The following is a 14,508-nucleotide window of genomic DNA, read 5'->3' as shown; positions in this document are numbered from 1 at the left end:
TCCCCTGTGCTGTACATTATATCCCCATAACTTATTTATTTATAACTGGGAGTTTGTACCTCTTATTTCCCTTCACATTTTACCTCCCCCCCTCAAAAGTTAAAGCTCTCCTTACATGTGTGGGTGAAAATTCTAAGACATGTTCATGAAATTGTATTAAGATGTAGAGCAAGTAGATGCAAATGAGATCAAAGCTACAAGAAGCCATTTAACAATGAAAGTAAAACAAAATATCCTCAGTAACATTGGTGTAAAATTTACACTATTATAACTCAACTAGAGGCCTAATGCACGAAATTCGTGCGAGGGGCCCGGTCCTCACAGCCGCAGTGCCCAGCTTCATCTGGACTGTTGTTCTGCTGTTCAGCCGTCAGGTCTAATTAGCATATTATGCTTTTATTATTATAGTTCATAAAGGTCTCATTACTAAAACACTGAACTGGGAATGTTTTTGTGATTGTCTAATATTTAATTATAAATCTGCTTGAGCACACTTTCGTTGTAAGCTTTTGTGCTCTGAAATACAGCTGCAATGAATGTGAATTCTGGTTTGGGCACCAAGGACACAGGTTGTGAAGCATGGCAGCTCAGTTTTAAAACTCAAGCCAAGCATATTGAAATAATTACTGTCATGCAAAACTTGGAACTGAAATGGAACACAATGGTGTGTGCCTCATTAGCTAACGCTGCACTATTGTTCCTTCAAACCTTCAGATATAAGAACAGTTGATTGATCTGGTGACCATCTCATTTCCTGATTACCTACTGTGCTTGACCTAAAAGTCAGGTGATAGAAAGGAGAAAGATGAGGAAAAACGAACTCTGCTGTTCTCAAGTAGCCAAGAGTTGTTTCTTCTTACAAGGAATATGGTTGGAAAGAAATCTTGTGGCCTGATTCAAGTGTTGATAACATTTTTAAGTCCACCAATATCTGACTGAATGATTTATACATGCCTTTCCAGGACTTTTTCACACTGCCCTGTACAGTTTGGTATACTCCCTCAGCACCACTTACATCTTCATGAACTTACACATTTCCTGCCCTACTTTGTCCTACTAATAGTCACTAGGAGCCAACAGGTAGGGATATGGGAAGGAAAAGGGAGGGGTGATGTGGTAGCTTTGAGTTGGCTATTACACCAGTTGTATTGGAGTGAGGCCCAGCAGCAGTCATTTTCATTAAGCCTTCAGGACAGAAAGGAGGCTGGGGGCTGAAGGAGGAAGGAAACCAAAATGCAAGCCTTCCTGGAGGCCCCTGAACGTATGGGTGGAAGCAGGCATCCTTTTTGCACACAGAAGTAGCAATTGCTGAGGTTACTGCAGACAACACACAACTGCTTCCAACCCCACTGGTAAAACTCCTTGCGGGCACTTTGAGAAAAAGGGAGCAAGTTAAAAAAAAATTTCAGTTAGGATCCTCAGGCAATGAAATCCTGGGGAGAGGTCCCTAAGGAACCCAGTCGCCTCTGAAAACATCACTAAGTGCTTGTGTCACTCCCATCTAGAGCAGTTCTTGAAATGACGTGGGTAAGGGCTAACAGCCTCGTAATTATGGTCTGAAAGAGTTGCTGCAGTTTCCAGTTATTTGAAGTCACCAAGACCTCAACAGTCATGTGGTCAACCCACACTGAGTGTTAAACAGGCAGAGAAGCCCCGGCGTTCATTTTGAGAAATTTATTAACACGAGGACAGCATCAGTTGTACATACAAATAGTCATTTGCACTGTGTGGTATTAGAGCAGAATTGTTATAAATATATTTAAAAATCACAAACTATTTGGGTTAAGGCACTATATCCTGTCTCATGTTTTCAATAAATATGCTGTTTTTTAAAAAGGCAATTATGGAGTACCTCTAATTAAATGAATAAAGGCACTCTATTATTAAAGACAATTGGTTACACTTTGCTGTGACCATTGTATATTATTCTCAAAAGAACTTTCATTAGCTAAGATTAGCATTTAAGAAAACAACACAGAATATTTTTTAAAAATCACAGTTTTCTCTTTCCAGTTGAAGTCTCTTCCAGAGAGACCCATGTACAAAAGGTACTGTTTCTTCATATATCCCTTAGCACAAGGAATTACACATAAAGTATAAAAAGATTGCCTCCCAGGAAGTAAAGCCATCAGAGAGGCTGGATGTCTCAGAACCAGCAATAAGTCTTTGGAAAAAGTTTTTTGTGTTTTTTTTTAACTGCAATAAAATCAGCTGAGTTTTAAAAACTCGACCTTTGAGCATCCAAGAAGGCTGCTTTGTAAGTACCCTCTATTTAAGGAGCTTTTCTAAGCAGTTGAGGGGAATCAGATCTGGCTTCTGTGTTGTACAGTATAGACCGAGTTCAGATAGGGAATCACGTGGCCTGGGTGCTCATTCAGTACCACCAGTACTTCCTAATTATGCCAATTTTCTGTTTTTGCTGCCATGCTCAGCAGCTCACCAAGCATGTGCTCATGCTTTGTCTTAGTTGGGTCACCTGTCAGGGGACAGGGTTGCATTCGATGGTTTCTGTGGTCGTTTCCAGTTTTAGCTCACTAATGGCACGAATGGTTTTCAGTTACAGCAGCTGCTGCTGCAGGGTAAAGGCATAGCCTCTTCATAGAGGAGAAAAAGTAACTTTCCACAATATTTCCTGGGTGGAAATCTCATCAAAGCACTCTATGCTATTTAATGACAAGACACTGTTTCACTGGAGTTACATTATTCACGGAAGTGCATTAAGACTTCTCTTATTAGTTAATAGAACTTTCATGGCAGAAGTAGATTGCATAGATCTCTGAGAGTAAATTCACATTTTCACACATTCTCCAGTCAGATCATTCTTCAGCACCTAAGAGATTGGACAGTAGGGCTGTATACGACGTGAGGAGAAATATTAGGAAGAATCTTATGTGAGCCACTCCTCATTCAGGGTGAGAAATTATTTTGTTAGTTGTATAGAAGAGGCTGCCCATTTGATTTATTCTTGTGTGTAACATTGGTAGAGGGTAGGTTGGTAAAACTTAAGCTGGAAAATATGCTTTCCTTTTTGGCAAGTAAACTAGACACATGGTCAGAGCTTTAAGAAATCTAGGACCTACCTGTTCAGATGCAGTAGACAATACAATTTCATTCTAAAATGATGATACTATTTCTGTTAACCTGCTAAGATTTGGTCTTCAGTTTGACTTACTTCTTATATATTGAAGTTGACTCTAAATTTTAGACACAATTATATCACCTCATTATAAAACCCTAAAATCAGTCATTGAGAAACAATTGGATTCAAAGCATCTAATCTCAAAAATAGGAAAGGGAATCAAAAAGCACTTGAGAAAGAAACTGGAGCCAAAGGCATTTAGCTGCTCTTCTCCAGGGACCTGTAGTAATCTGTCAGGACTTTCCACGCTTTGGGGGCCATGAAGCCGTCTGGGGGATTCTCTCCTTCCCGGGCCAGCTTCCTCATGCGGGTTCCTGAGATGAAGTCAAACTCGTTGTGCCTGTCACAGGGTAGGAACAAAGAACTCCATGTAGGTAAATAACATCTTCCTTAAAGATTCCTGGAGTAGCTTATGGGTTCTGAGACCACATTTTTTTTCCTTCTGTAAAATGCTACACCTTCCAAAATGGCAATTCGTTAATTCTTCAGTAAAGGAACTTGCAGAAGGGGACATAATGCAGCTATCCATTCAATATGCACTGTGTCTACTCTGTTCATGGAAGTGTCTTGTGGTGCTCTGCCTACTTCTGTGTGCTCTGAGTATGATTAGTGCATCATAATGCTCATTAAAAGATTTTTTCTGGCCCAGCCAGCGTGATTCAGTGGTTGAGCATCGACCTGTGAACCAGGAGGTCACGGTTCAATTCCCAGTCAGGGCACATGCCTGGGTTGCGGGCTCAATCCCCAGTGTGAGGCGTACAGGAGGCGGCCGATCAATGATTCTCATCATTGATTTCTCTCTCTCTCTCTCTCTCTCTCTGTCTCTCTCTCTCTTTCTCTCTCTCTCTTTTCCTTCATCTCTGAAATCAATAAAAAGAAAATATATATTTTTCTGGCCCAGCTGGTATGGCTCAGTAGTTGAGCGTCGACCTATGAACCAAGAGTTCCCTGGTTTGATTCCTGGTCAAGGGCACATGCCTGGGTTGTAGGCTCCATCCCCTGTGGGGGGCATGCAGGAGGCAGCCGATCAATGATTTTCATCATTGATGTTTCTATTTCTCTCCCTCCTTTCCTCTCTGAAATCAATAAAAAATATATTTAAAAAATATAAAATAAAGTATTAAAAAAAAAGAAAAAGAATTGAGGGTCAGATAAAGAGCTTCACAGACAAGAAAAAGCTAAAGGAGTTCATCACCACCAAACCAATATTACATGAAATGTTGAAAGGTATTTTTTAAGAAGAGGAAAAAGAAGAAGATATAAAAAATATGAACAATAAAATGGCAACAAATACATATCTATGAATAATTGAATCTAAAACTAAATGAACAAGCAATCTAATGAACAAAAGAAACTGGTGAATAACAGAATCCAGGAAGCATGGAACACACTGACGAATCTAAGAGGGAAGTGGGAAGGGGAAGCAGGAAGAGATTAACCAAAGATCTTACCTATGGACATAAACAGGGTGGTGAAGGCCGGGGGCAGGGCAGGAACAGGGAGGTGGCGGGGGTGGGGGCGGAGGGGAGTAAAAAGGGGGACATTTGAAATACTCTCAAAAATAAAGATTAAAAATGAATTTTCCTTTAAAGACCTACCTTTTGGGATCATAGAAGTCCATGGCTTTTTTGGCTTTGTTGTAGGCAGCCACTCGGAATGGAATGATTTCCACAGAAGTGAGGCCAGGGGCCATGCTCAGGACCTTGCCTCCGTGAGTGGGTTCATACAGGTCTTTCTTGGTCTCGGGGTGGGGCATTCCTGCAGGGTCCCGGCCCACAATGTAGAAGTTGGCCCCCGCAATCATCCGGGCCCTGCAGTGCCACTGGACCTAGGAAACATCATGTAAGGGAGATGCTGGTTATCCTTGGCCAATTCTGTGGGTTCCTTTTACACACCTTTATTCTGCTTTAGAAGTAATTCAGTAATGTTGGCCAACTAATAATTGCAAGAAAGTCAGTGAGGTGTCCAAGACTCTACTCTCTCTCTATCTACTTGGTTATGTTGGGTGGGACAGGAGCTTTAAAAATAAGAATCCCCCTCCTAGAACCTGAGGTTATATTTCCTCATCTCTCCAAGGCTAGCAGACCAACACTCAGATCTCACTGCTTTACGGAACTGTGAGGATTTTACCCTCCAGTCCTTCTCTATTCAGAATAAATCACAGTTGAAAGGAAATTACAAGCTCCGGTGTCTCTTTTCTGACTGTCAAGAATGAGCCAATTACCTTTCATATGCATTGACTCCAGTTCAACACAGCAATGGGATTTCAAAATGAACTGTCCTCTTTAAAGCTCAGAAACATAGAGGGTGGAGAGGAGAACTAGGAGGCCTGGAACTTTGATCTGGTTAAAGAGAATTAATTTGTTAAACTCTGGGACATTCCAAAGGGTTGAGATCCTTTCAATTCATCATACTTCCCGCAAACTTGTTCAAATCCACTCCACCAGGGGTGCGGTGGGACAGAGGTCTCTGATAGGCTCACTGTGTGATGAGAGGGGCATATTCTCCGTGCGCTTCTAATGTAGCTCACGGAGCATGGAGACTCAGAGTCACTGGAACTTCAGAAACTGGATATTGGGTTAGACACAACTTGCCCTATAACCCAGTTAAGTTGCACGATCTACCTCATTGACACGCCAACTTCCATATTCTCAAAGGTGGTGTATGACAGGTTTGATTTGATGTTTCTAGCATTTTTATAAGCACTACATGGAAACAGGTCAGTTGGATAAAGAGGAGAGATCAGAAGATTTTAGAATCTGCTCGTGACGAAGGAAGATCACAGAGACTCATTTGCTCTTTTAAGTCAAGTTTGAGCCTGTACTTCTGAGTCCCATGGCCCAGCTCAGGGTACCGCTCACCTCCGTGGGGCCAGCATACAGCATGGGAGATGGGAAGATGGCGACGATGGTTGACTTGGGATCCAGGACCCCTTCCTCGAGCACAGCTGCGTGCTGCTTCATCCGCCAGTCCAGGGGCACGTCGTCATCCTTGGTCCAGCCGCCCAGAGGGTGGAGCAGGAGGACCGGGTGCTTGTAGTCCCTCTGTAGGAGGCGGCGGCGGGTGTCCTGCATCAACAGAGCGTGGCCATTGTGCACAGGATTGCGCAACTGGAAGGCAAACACCGCATCTGGGCAAGAAAACAAAGGCCAAGGTCAGAGAAATGCAGTGCGGCTTGTCTGCAGGAACAGAAAGATGCAGCTGTGTGAACTGTTCAGTGCATTCATTATAGCTACTTGTTTTTTTTTTTTGTTTTTTGTTTGTTTGTTTTTTAATATATTTTATTGATTTTTCACAGAGAGGAAGGGGGGGGGAGAGAGAGAGCAAGAGAGCGAGCCAGAAACATCAATGAGAGAGAAACAATCAGCTGCCTCCTGCACACCACCCACTGGGGATGTGCCTGCAATCAAGGTACATGCCCTTGACCAGGAATCGAACCTGGGACCCCTGAGTCCGCAGGCCGACGCTCTATCCACTGAGCCAAACCAGCCAGGGCGCTACTTGTTTTTGATAATCGGCTAGAGAATCCACCTGGGCCTCTAGGGTTGTTACTCGAAAGGTACCAAGGTCAGACTGTTGACACAGGGACGGGGCGCAGGCAGGAGGCCCGAGAGGGAGAGCCTGATGCAGAAATGAAAGAGTGTGTTGGCAGGACCTTTGCAGCAAACCAGGCTCAGGCAGGTGCCCACTGCAGCCATCAGTCCCTGCTCCAGTCTCACTTCCCCGGGGGCGGGGAGCGAATAATGAGGGACATTTCCTGGGGCCCCTGCAAGGTCTCAACAATCTAGCAATATAATTTCAAATCTTCTCTTTACGGGAATCTTCAAAACTCCACTTAGTGATGGATACCTGAGAGCCTTACTCATTCTTTCTGGTTATGAAAAAATACGCAGCCATTATGGAAAAGTTGGGAAATACAGAAAAGTCAAAAATGTAAAAATCACCCATAACCTTATTATTTTTTCTCCCTCTTTTTCAAAATATGTGATGTGAAAACCTTCCCTCCCTGGTTCAGTTCCACCCCCAGAGGCAGCTGCTGTTGTCAGCAGGCGGCCGGGTGCTCGCTGCCAGCCTGCTGCTTCCAGACACAGAAAGAGCTTCGGGTTTTAACAACCATCATCATATCTTACTTTGTTTTTCAGAATTGTTATATGGTTCTGCAAGTTGCTTTTTCGCTTAATAAATACACTTTGGGCATCTTTCCATGTCGGTGCATATTTTTAACTGCTGGATAGTGTTCCAGTGTGTGGATGTAGTTCAACTTTGTAAACTTTCTGTATCAGTAGACATATCAGTAGATGTTTCCAGCTTTTTAAAACTATAAACGTGCTGTTGCTGATAACCTTAATTCGGCAATCAGAGGGTGGTAAGGAGTAGAAATGCATCCGAGCCAGCCTACGTACCAGCATTCATCTCTTTACATTTCTGCTTGAGCTCCAGAGGTGTTAGGCGGTACTGGTCCAGCCCATCGTTCCACTTTATTCTCTCCAGCACCTGAAGGTCTCCACCAACCAGCCAATCCCCACTTTCCATCACCATCTAGAAAGGTGATTATTAGAATTAGTCATTAATATGGACTTCTGTTTACCTGAAAATTTTTCTCTTCATGGACCAATCTTGGGTTAGCATTGACTACCTTGAATGCTTCAGCAATTCTAGCATGGTATTTATCAAACTTGTGGGTCTCTCAATCCCTTTCTACTCTGAGAACCCCCAAAGGGCTTCTGTTTATTTGAGTTATACCCAGCATTATTTTCCATGTTAGAAATTCAAACAGAAACAAAATAGACAGACCCAGAGGGCCACGATGACATGGGACGAGGCCAAGCACAGAAGAGACGGACCGGTCGGCTCTAGGCCGAGAGCCAGCTCTCCACACGACCACAGTCCAGCAGAACCAACGTGCCTGAATTTGAACCTGGCCTTCCAGATTGTTATCAAAGCATAGTTGTCAAGGTAGAAAGATAAAAATATTTAAATTTATTGAATATGTAACTTTTAAAGGTGGTATGTGGGTTTCTTGTGTATTTCTGCTGTGGGACCCACAACTGTGAGGTGTGAGAGTGGTGTGAGGAATGGTGAAAGTAATGAAAAAGAAAGCCATGATAGTGTTGGATGAAAGGAGCGAAGGTTAGCACTCCCTTCGACAGGGAGGGACAGATGAGGCCCTTGGGTGGTTAAGGCAGCACCACTTGCTTTGTGGCATCTAACCATGGTTTTTACAATGTGTATCTTAAACTTACACAGTGTTATATGTCAATTACATCTCAATAAACTCACAAAAAAGAAAAACATGACAACCTTTGTTGTTTCCATAAACAAGTATACTGCAATAAAACCAATGCCAACTTAGGGCAAGTGTCCATCCTCAAGCCTTGAGACAAACATAGAAATTCCTCAATCAAGTAAATGGTCTCACAGTCCTTCCTCTGATCCAATTCCATACCTGCCTTTTGCACTACTCAAGGTCACTGGCCACTGAAATGTCAGCAGAGAAGAGGGAAGCAGGAGTAGGGAGAGAGAAACACCTGGTCAGAAGACACCAAGGTGGGGACGGCGCTCCTCTGGCGCACACTCCCTGTCACGACCAGATACTGGGTTTACAATGACTTGCATTCCATGGGGGGTGGGGTGCGGGGGAGTCAGGGAATGTGGGGTTAGAATAGAGCCATGATTCTCAACAATGAGTGGTTTTGACAATATCTGAAGACAATTTTAATTGTCACAACTGGGATGGGGAGGTTGTGCTATTGGCATCTAGTATGTAGAGGCCAGAGTTGCTACTCAGTATCCTACATTGCACAGGACAGCCCCACAACAAATAATATCCAGCCCAAATGTCAATAGTGCTGTGGCTGAGAAGCCCTGGGTAGAGAGAGGGGGATCGTGCAAAGGATTTGGTTATGTTTCCATGGCCCCTAAACTCTGTGCTCAGGAAAATCACTTAGGGATATTTTCAAATGCCTATACCTATACATTTACTTTCCCCTCATTGCTTAAGTTAGACTATAGATAAACTTTTGAAAGATTTGAGCTCCCCCCCCCCCAAATCCCTGGGAGTGTAATAATTCATTCTGGACGCTAGGGGTCCGCCCTATACAGATTCTATCCATAAGGGGGCATTGAACCAATTTTGTTTACTACCTAGCCTAAAATGTGCCTGTCTAAAGAGCAATGCTGAAATTGTTTTTGGTTTTACTGGGATAGAGAGGAACTAAGGACATCTCTTCCCCCAGGGTGATTCAATGGTCCCCAAAACTGGCTCTGCCTAATTTTCTGTAAGTCCCCACCTGTTGCCAAAGACAGGCATGGAACCTTGCAGAGCTAGAGATTAGCTCCTTTAAGGGAGGCTAGTGAAGTAGTGAAAGGGGAATCGGTCTCAGAATCCAGAGAGCAGGAATGCAAAAAGAAAAGGATGACCTCAAACACTAGGATGAAGATTGCAAAAGGTGAATCGGCTCAAAGAGGGCAAGGAGAGGAAGAATTGAAAGAAACAATTTGGAGACGAAGAGGGAATATGCAAACCAGAAGGAGAGGAGCAGCTGAGGACAGGAAGGTGCAGAGGTTAGAATGAAAAAGGGCAAGGAGAGAAGAGAAAGAAAGCAGAAGGAAGAAAAGAAATGGAGAGTTCAGAAAAATAAGGTCATGATAAAAGCGTTCAGAGAACAGAACTGAGAAGAAAAAAAATAACGTGACACAAGTGGAGAATATGTACTCATTTTTTTTGTGGTATCTGTTGTAGTCATGGAATTCTGGGGCTCTAAGGAACCTGTAAATCATGTGGACTCAATGTCCTCATTTCCAGAGAAGGCAGTTTCACAGAGAGGAACTGGCAGAGTTCAAGTGCAAAGAGCTGTCAGCTAGGACCCATATCTAGGACTCCTCCAAACCAGGCTCTTCCCACTGCATCACTGCCCCTCATCAGTGGTCTCCATGCTGCTATTTCCGACCTGCCTTCAGAGGCATCCTCCAACCATCCTCCATCCAGTCAGCACTTCCTATGTGCCAGGTCCTGGGCTTGCTGCTAGGGATTTGATGGCGAATAAGACATATCAAGATGTGGTCCCTGATCTCATGGTTTGGCAGTCTGAGTGGCCTGACAGAAGAGTAAATGGGCAACAGTACTGTGGAACAGGACAAGGGCAAAGAACTCTGGAGCACAAAGTGTTCTGGGAAGACAAAGAAGGGACACCCAGTCAGGCTCATAAGTCATGGGAGTAAGGCCAACTTCTTAAAGGGGAAAGGAGTAACAAATGTGGTGAGGAGGCAGGGGTAAAGGAATAGTGTCCTAGGTTGAGGGACTAGCATATGCTAAAACAAGAGAGAGGATGTTGAGTGGTGAGGATGACTGGAGGAGATACTATGTTGAGTGGTGATGGTAAGAGATAGTATGAAGTCATATGATCTTTACGAAGAATTCCCAAATAAAGCTTGAATAGTTTGCTCTAGCCAAAAAATGGAGAGGAGAAAGGCAAGAGATAGGGAAGAAACGAAATGTCCTGGCACAGGCTGGAACAGAAGAGAAGCAGACAAGTTCAAGCAATACGAGAGGCAGAAGCATCAGGATTGGTGACTGAATGGACAAGGGAGAAGACAGAAGTAAGAATGACACCCAGGTTTGGGACATGGCCAACGTCTGGATGGTGGAGCTGCTCCCTGAGTGGGGGGGACACAGGAAAGGGAACAGGTTTGGGGAGAGGTTTCAAATGTTGAGAGCGAGGTGCTTGCAGGAAATCTCCAGGTGGAGCCATACAGGACAGAGCTCTGGGTAATCAATGCAGTGGTTCTCAACCTTCATGGTACATGAGAATCACAGGCAACTTTTACCCCCAACACGCAGAACTGATCCCAAGGCAACTAAAATCTGTGAGGGTGGGATCCAGTCATGGGTAATTTTTAAAGCTCCCCAGGTGATTCTGTGGGTCGAACTGGCCATATGGTTTTCACTGCAAAGCTAAGGGGAAGTCATACTCTGTTCTACTGGTTTCCATATCTATAAAAGGGGAATACTTCACACAAGCATTGTGGGAAATAATTACTGTCTAGAGAGGCTTTGAGAGCCATGGATGAAAGGCAACAGGGCTCCTCCCAGCACTATTTTTATAAGTTTCACCTGCTCCTCATGATTTCATCTGAGATCATGTCACATGGTTCCATGTTAGTGACTTGAGAGAGAGGATGGGGATGACTTGAATGGAAGGTCAAGGTGACTTCAATGAGGAGCAATGCAATAGAGGCCGACCATTTCCTCGGTGACTCTGACCATTTTCCATGTAAATATCACTCACATGGAAATACAAGAAGACCTAAGATTACTTTTTAGACAAAATTACTTTTGGAAGATTTGGTGTGTTGTTTTTAAAAAAACACATGTTTAGGTATCGCTGTGAATTTCAAGGTGCTAAAAAATACAATGCGAAGAGTTTCTTTCCCAATAAAACCCATGTGTTGTGTGTCTGGTAAACACACCTGCAGCACTCCAAGTGTAGTGTATACAAGGTGAGTGTCTGTCTCTGTCTGGTTATCCATGGCCCATTTCTCACCATTAGCTAGCTCACTGGGAATGTTTACAGAGTTCCTCTAATAACCTAATGGTACAGAGTCACTGACTATAATGTCAAGGTCACAGTTTCATCACCACTCTCCCTGGCTTCTAAGAAATTCTGAGCTCCAACTGCCAACACATGTTGCAAGGTAAGATGAAAAGAAATAATTCCTTAGGTTTTGTTTGGTTGGTTGGTTGGTGTGTTGTTGTTTTTTTCCTTTTAATGCTAATCATGTGTATGTGGATGTCAGGCCCAAAGAGTAGGACTATCTGAACTGGCCTGACGTCAGGCAGCTATTCCTTAGGCCACTGAGTGAAGATGAGATCACAGATCTATATGGTCACTATCAGGCATAATGAAGGCCCAGAACAGAATTCCTCAAATAGCTCTCAGTCTAGCAATTTACAGGACGGTCTGCCACCTCTGGGAGAGAAACTGTTTGGATGGCTTTGAGATGGATGTGCATTAAGTTTAAAGAGGATTGCCCTGGCTGACGTGACTCGGTGTCATCCCATGCACCAAGGTTGCCAGTTCGATTCCCCGTCAGGGCACATGCCCAGGTTTCGGGTTCAATCCCTGGCCAGACTGTGTGTGGGAGGCAACCAAGCAATGTTTTTCTCTCACATTGATGTTTCTCTCTCTCTTTCTCTCTCCCTCCTTTCCTCTCTCTTCCGTTCTCTCTCTCAAATCAATAAAAACATATTTTAAAAAATATGAAAAGTCAATAAAACTGTTTTTTAAAAAGATTAAAGATGCTTATCTGCAGAGTGGAGAGTTGGGTCCAACAAATGAAAAGTGGCTTTTCGGCCAACGGACCTTGTCCATCAGAGGCTGCCACCAGCGGCCTTGAAAAAGCCCTTCCTATCTTACAACATTTCAGGTAAAAAAAATAAAAGCATAAGTTTGCCCGACAGATTCGAACAGATTTATTTAAACATTTTGCAGGGTCTTGGCGCTGAAAAGGATCTTGGAGTTATTGAGTCTGGGCCCCTCCTTTTATAAATGAAGAAACTGAGGTCCAGAGAGAAGATGTGCTTTTTAAAGTCTCCTGGGCCTCAAATTGCTCTCTATTCTGTGAACTTTCTGAAAAGTAGTTACCCCGGCTATGGAATTTGACAAGTCCAATCTTTTAAAATGTCAACCCTAATGTTTTAATATTGGATGAGGAATGCTTTTTTGTATTCAATTTCACATATTTTTCCTTTATGGGAAATGAACCACCTCTAGCAATTCCATAATACCATCCACTCCCACCCATCAAACGGAAGTTGTGAGGGAATCTGAGGAGGTTTAGTCTGTTTTGCCTTCAGGCAGGAGAAACTTGAAATGATCCTAATCAGATGAATACGTTTTTCAACCTAAGAAATATCCGGTGATGAAAATGTGGTATCTTCCTCCGGAAACTCTGCCAATATCTGCACTGATTTTTGTTTACTGAAAGGATGTCCCTGACCTCCGCCCTGGCCACAGAGCATGAACTCTGAGTCTCTTCCCAGTGATTGGCCGGACCCATTCTGTAGGAAGAAATTGACTTCCCTTGTGAACTTTGGTTTTGTGCATAGCTACAGCTGTTTATGACGCTAGGCTAAATTATCTACCCGGCCCAGTTGTTTCCCATTTAGCTGAGGGACCCAGACATCACAGGAGCCAAGGACACAAGAGATCCTTTAGACCAAAGCCTGAAAAACCTCCCTTGGAAATGCATTCTTCCATCTAACTCCAGTGTTTCTGAGTCCTTCTAAGGTTTGGCAACTTACTTTGATATGGGGATGTTTTGCACATGTTGTTCCCCACACACGGGAGCAACGCTCCTCTTTTCTATGTTCATAGAATTCAGGGTCTTGTAAGATAGCCACCCTCCGTCCGCCGTGTGTGAGGACAATCTTGCTGCTCCCTTCCAGCCGCGTCTTGTCGTCCGCAGAGACAGGCAGCACGATGGGAATGCTCAGGTTGATCACGCCATCTGCAGAGAGAGCCACGTGGTGCGTGAATATGGGACTCAAAGTGTGCTGTCCTGTAAGGATGACTCAGATGTGCACCATATCCCTTCCAAACGTTGCCTGCAATCCGCATTAAGACCTAAATCCCACATGGTTTGTGCTAGCTGCACCAGCTTCTCCCGAGTCTATGATGAGACGTCCCCAAGGGGCTTCTCAAATCAGGAGGTGGGCACTTGTGAAAAGTGGGCTGAGTTTCAAATCCTGGAGGTTGTCTCAGTAATTTAGGGGACCAGAGAGGGGTGTCTCCCTTCTGGGTCCCCGTTTTAAAGCTCAGGCCTGACCTCAACGCACTAGGGAGCTTAAAAACCCAATTAAACAAACAAAACACACACACACAAAAGACCCCTCTAGTCTTCCTTAGAAATGAACCTTGTCACAACATCTGGCAAGTCTCATGATCTATTTAGACTCTAATTGCATTGCGAACACATTGAGTTGAAAAAGAAAAAGAAAAAGAAAAAAACCCAGGCATTTAATATTAATGAACAGAACCCCCAAACAAGCAGTCCTCTTGATGTTGTTTGTTTCCTGAGGTCCAGGAGCAGCATCACCCTTAAATATTTTTGAAAAGACTCACCAGGGAATCACAAGTCTTGCTAGCTCAACCACAATTGAGAACCATCAGTCAAAAACCAGGGAGGGGTGAAAAACAACATCCAGTTTATTTACTAAAGCTCATGCCCTTTCTTTGGAGAGTGAGCACCTCTCATCTTGATGCTGAGTCTCTTACTTTAAGAGGTAATTAAGTAACCTGGGTGTACTGGCTTCTTAGCATACAACACAGCAAAGTGGCAGGTGTGGAATGCGGTGTTCAGAAAATTTA

General features: G+C 43.7%; 2 protein-coding genes and 1 pseudogene across 2 annotated transcripts in view; 2 read left to right on the top strand and 1 right to left on the bottom strand.

Annotated features, from left to right (window-relative positions):
- The window catches only part of ATAD1 (ATPase family AAA domain containing 1), a 50,255-nt gene extending 49,349 nt beyond the window's left edge, over window positions 1–906 (top strand). Inside the window, exon 11 of the mRNA XM_054729071.1 lies at window positions 715–906. The gene's annotated coding sequence lies outside the window, so the exon portion shown is untranslated. The remainder of the gene's footprint in view (window positions 1–714) is intronic.
- Window positions 907–1,659: 753 nt separating this feature from the next.
- Window positions 1,660–14,508, bottom strand: part of PAPSS2 (3'-phosphoadenosine 5'-phosphosulfate synthase 2) — a 68,366-nt gene continuing 55,517 nt past the window's right edge. Inside the window, 5 exon segments of the mRNA XM_028127607.2 lie at window positions 1,660–3,479; window positions 4,738–4,967; window positions 6,001–6,269; window positions 7,543–7,678; window positions 13,443–13,648. Of these exon segments, the coding sequence (XP_027983408.2) occupies window positions 3,338–3,479; window positions 4,738–4,967; window positions 6,001–6,269; window positions 7,543–7,678; window positions 13,443–13,648 (983 nt within the window). The 3' untranslated portion in view covers window positions 1,660–3,337.
- LOC114226881 (U6atac minor spliceosomal RNA) lies at window positions 8,248–8,361 on the top strand (annotated as a pseudogene).

The sequence above is a fragment of the Eptesicus fuscus genome, chromosome 17, assembly GCF_027574615.1.
Source record: "Eptesicus fuscus isolate TK198812 chromosome 17, DD_ASM_mEF_20220401, whole genome shotgun sequence".
Lineage (NCBI taxonomy): Eukaryota > Metazoa > Chordata > Mammalia > Chiroptera > Vespertilionidae > Eptesicus > Eptesicus fuscus.
Note: the sequence above shows the minus strand (reverse complement) of the source record. Positions and strands in the feature narration are given on the sequence as shown.